Genomic DNA, 4,290 nt, shown 5'->3' with positions numbered 1-4,290 from the left:
CGGGAGTACCAAGAGATCCCTCGGAAGTATTGATTGAGGAGTACCAACGAGATCCTCGGGATACCAAGAGATCCCTAGTGTGTATATTGAGGATACCAAGAGATCCCGACTATTTATCCCGCTGTGAGGGGTAATTCCTTGTAGTTTGCCTTTATCTCTGTTTCCGTTATTGCACTCTTATCCTACTGTGTAGACCCTTATTATAGACTCTCAGTTTTACTGCTTATTTACCCTGTCATATATATATATATATATATATATGCTTATCTCAGTAGGGCCCTGACCTTCCTCGTCACTACCCGACCGAGGTTAGGCTTGGCACTTACTGAGTACCGCCGGGGTGTACTCATGCCCTTCCTGCGCATGTTTTTCATGTGCAGACCCAGGTACCTCTGCACAGGCTTACCATCCTTGAGGCAGGGAGAGCTTTTGGAGACTTCGAGGTACATCTGCCGCGTCCGCAGACCGAAGAGTCTCCCTCTTTATTCTATCTTGTAGTGTTAGCCCTTCTATCAGACTGCTGATGTAGACATTCCGGAGTTAGAGCATTTACTATATTTCTTTCAGCTTGTGTTCCCGTGAGTTTCCGGGTTTTGGGATAGTGATGTAGAAGTTTGAGATATTGTGCTGTATTTGCCGAGCGGCATTCTATATACCGTTCCTTTTAGTTATTTTGGTTTTTGATTTATACTTGCGCAAGTTTCGATTTGTTTTCCGCACTTGTTAGGCTTACCTAGTCATAGGGACTAGGTGCCGTCACGACAGTTCACGGAGGGCGAACTGGGATCGTGACATCAATAATATAATGAAGGGTATTCTTAGACCATTTACAAAAGTAGAAAAATATATTGGGCCCTTTACCGGTATAACAATGACATAGTAAAAAACCAACTAATGATTCGCGTCAAATTCGGATTCTGCTTGTATAAGACTGTAGACAATTCAAACTATATGCAACCATGCACGAACCTTAAAACATGTACCGTAATATCTAAATACCCACGGGCGGCTCTAAGGCTTTGGCAAGTGAGACCATTGCCTTAGCCCCAAAATTTGAAGGCCCCAAATTTATTTTAAATTATTATTATTATTGCTATATACTATATAATTTATATAAATAATTAGTATAAAGAAAAGTATTACAATATTTTTTTGTAACTTGATTGAGGTATTTTATCCTAATAAATTTATAAATTATAATAATTTTCTTCCCTCATTAATTAGTATAGTTGCTTCACTCTTCAATTTTAGTTTTATCCTTTTTATATAGAGAATTAAGTTATATATATCGATAACATAATGAATTTCTTTTATAATATTATCTAAAACTGCATGAGCACAAAAACATTCATATACTGATATTTTTTGGTGTAATTCGACATATTATATAAGGTTATTTACAACTTATTTTAATATTCACTAATAAGTGCTACTTAATAGAATGAACTACAATTATCGTTTAAATTGATCGGAAGGAGTAAATATTTTTGACACTGTCAATGCTCATAACTTAAGCTATTGCGTTACGTATGTTTGTTTTTTCTTGTTTGTGATGATAGCCAATTCAAAATTTTCAGTTTGAGTTCTGGACCTCAACATTCGATAGTCCACCACTTTATTTTTTGTGCTCTTCTTCCTATTTTTTTTAATTTTTTTTAAATACGCTTTTTTATCTTAAATGATTATTTGTTATTGAAAAGGCAAATTCTATTGTTAGTGTCAATATTTTATAAAATAAATTTAAGCACCCCTCAATATGATTTCGCTTTAGGCCACGAGATCTCTTGAGCCGCCCATGTAAATACCTTAGGCTCGTAATTACAAATGATAAGTGTTGAGGGTATTCAGATACTATCCCTCACAAACAACTCCTTTCCTTTCATCCTTTTAATCTTGTAATTTTCTTTCGAAAGACAGATTATTTTTTGTATTGTATTACTAGTTACTAGTAGAAAAGAAGGAAGGAAAGGTATAGAAAGTCTCTGTGGACCCAACCCCATATTGAATTGCCAGCTGAAGGCCATTACAAAAGCCCCTGAAAGCCTTCAATTCATTCCCCTGCATCTCCTAAAGACTTATAACTTATTACTACCACTATTATCGCCAATTAATTTCGCCATGGCCCGACCACAACAACGATACCGAGGAGTCCGCCAGCGCCATTGGGGATCTTGGGTTTCCGAAATTCGTCATCCTTCATTGTAAAATTCTCTCTTAGTTACATTTTCTATGATCAAGTTCTATTTCATTGTTACCTTCTTTTTCAATTTGTGGTTGAATTGTACTTGTTTGGTATTTGTATAAAACAGGAAGACAAGGATATGGCTAGGAACATTTGAGACAGCAGAAGATGCTGCACGGGCATACGATGAAGCTGCAAGACTTATGTGTGGTCCAATAGCACGCACTAATTTCCCTTATAATGCAAGCGAATCTCAGTCGCCGTCAACAAGGTTTTTGTCTTCTGCTTTGATAGCTAAACTTCATATGACATCTCTTGGCACGTCAACAAGATCTGGAGCGACAAAATTGGACAATAATCAGATATTCCCACAAATTGGGAACAAGGGAGATGGCAAAATGCACCTTGACATGCCATATAGCGAAGTTCAGAGCGAGAGAGCGCACCAATTCAAGCCACTGGAAGATCAGGATATAGAGCAGATGATTGAGGAGTTGCTTGATTACGGATCTATTGAGCTGTCTTCTGTTCTCAATCAATAAACCATGAATCCGATGCAGCATTGCTTGCTTAATTAGTTTCTAATGGAAATATTCCTTCTGTCTCTCTAACTCGCTACTTAGTGTTGTGTACTTCAATATACTCGACTTAATTGGTGTCTATAGTCATAATTCAATAATTCCATTGCTAAGTTCGGCTGAATTCATTATTTGACTAATATGATCTAAAAATATAATAACGTCGTACTACTATAATGATGTTATAGTAGGTGAGAAGGTGTCAACCACTAGCTCTGGCAAGTAGGAAAAGAGGTAGAGGACGGTCTAAGAAGTATCGGGGAGAGGTGATCAGGCAGAACATGAAGCGACTTGAGCGGACATGACCCTTGACAAGAGGATATGGAGTTCGAAGAGTAGCGTAGAAGGGTAATCATTAGGGCTAGCTGACTAGTATGTTGTCTTCAATTCTTAGAGTGCTAGTATTAGGGTGGTTTTTTTTGGACTATATTTCGCTTCGTTTTTCTAGTACTCTATCGTGTTACTGCTTCTTGCTATTGCTTTTCTTTTTTTTTCCGGTTCATATATTGCTGGTATCATTTTTTTAGCTTTGTTGTTATTATTTACTTGTTCCTATTCTTCCTGTCGAGCCGAGGGTCTTTCGGAAACCGCCTCTCTACCTCTCCAAGGTAGAGGTAAGGTGTGCATACGCATTACCCTCTCTATCTCTAACCATACTATTAGTTGGATTATCTGTGATCATTGATAATTTGGTGATGGTCTTACTCTCACTCAATCGTCAATCCAAAGGAAGTGTAAACAGAGGTCTCAAAATTCTTTAATTAGACTGCATCAGTGAAACCCTTTTTCTACAAAACTCGAAAGTCGAAACTTATCTGACACGCATTCCTTGGGAAAGCTGTAAACTTTTTGACTTATCTCACGAAAGTTTGGTTCTTTCTTCTTTTCGTCTTGGACTATCAGGACTAGATTGGGCGAATCCACAACTCCATGCAGAGGCTTCTTACTTTTGCAGAAACTACGAGCATTAGAGAATTCTTGCATTCCACATTATGGTCATAGCTCGCAGCTGCACTCACTTTAATTTTTCCGTTCATAGCAGGCAAAATGGATAAAAAATTTGATTATTCATCCACATTATTCGCTAAAAAATTGATAGGATAATAAACTTTCTAAAAACCAGTTAAATATAGATAAGAATCATACTATCCATTTAGAAAATGAATAACCAATGTGTTTAACATATACATTTGTAAAGACTCAAATTTGGGAGACTAAGAATTCTACCAAAAAGTAATCATATTCAATAAACCATGGATAATATGAATATTCATATTTTTCTGCCGGTTAGCCCATTTTTTATCCGTATTAAATGTGGGTCGGGTCAGATAATTTATCTATTTTTGCATTACCTATTTTTGACCCGCCATATCCGATTCGATCCCGCCATTTGCCACCCCTAGTCATAATTATAATTTTGTACTCCTTAAATATTTTGAAGTAGAGAATACTGATACTCCTTGTTTTGCTAATGTGTTGTGTTCATAATATTAATGGGATGAAAATTAAACTTGCGCACTATTCTTCAGT

General features: G+C 36.7%; 1 protein-coding gene across 1 annotated transcript; it reads left to right on the top strand.

The window, feature by feature from the left end:
* The first annotated feature begins 2,066 nt into the window (after window positions 1-2,066).
* Window positions 2,067-3,210, top strand: LOC109213144 (ethylene-responsive transcription factor ERF003-like). The gene is made up of 2 exons (XM_019376902.1): window positions 2,067-2,201; window positions 2,310-3,210. Exons 1-2 carry the CDS (start codon window positions 2,119-2,121, stop codon window positions 2,722-2,724), a joined length of 498 nt encoding a protein of 165 aa, XP_019232447.1. The 5' UTR covers window positions 2,067-2,118; the 3' UTR covers window positions 2,725-3,210.
* Window positions 3,211-4,290: the final 1,080 nt, after the last annotated feature.

Source organism: Nicotiana attenuata, unplaced genomic scaffold (genome assembly GCF_001879085.1).
Source record: "Nicotiana attenuata strain UT unplaced genomic scaffold, NIATTr2, whole genome shotgun sequence".
In the NCBI taxonomy this organism is placed as follows: Eukaryota; Viridiplantae; Streptophyta; class Magnoliopsida; order Solanales; family Solanaceae; genus Nicotiana; species Nicotiana attenuata.
Note: the sequence above shows the minus strand (reverse complement) of the source record. Positions and strands in the feature narration are given on the sequence as shown.

Bases quoted from the DNA above. Each gene is read 5' to 3' on its own strand.
- LOC109213144 (XM_019376902.1), top strand. From the start codon at position 2,119: ATGGCCCGACCACAACAACGATACCGAGGAGTCCGCCAGCGCCATTGG. The intron at 2,202-2,309 runs GTAAAATTCTCT...TGTATAAAACAG, and splicing joins GAAATTCGTCATCCTTCATT to GAAGACAAGGATATGGCTAG.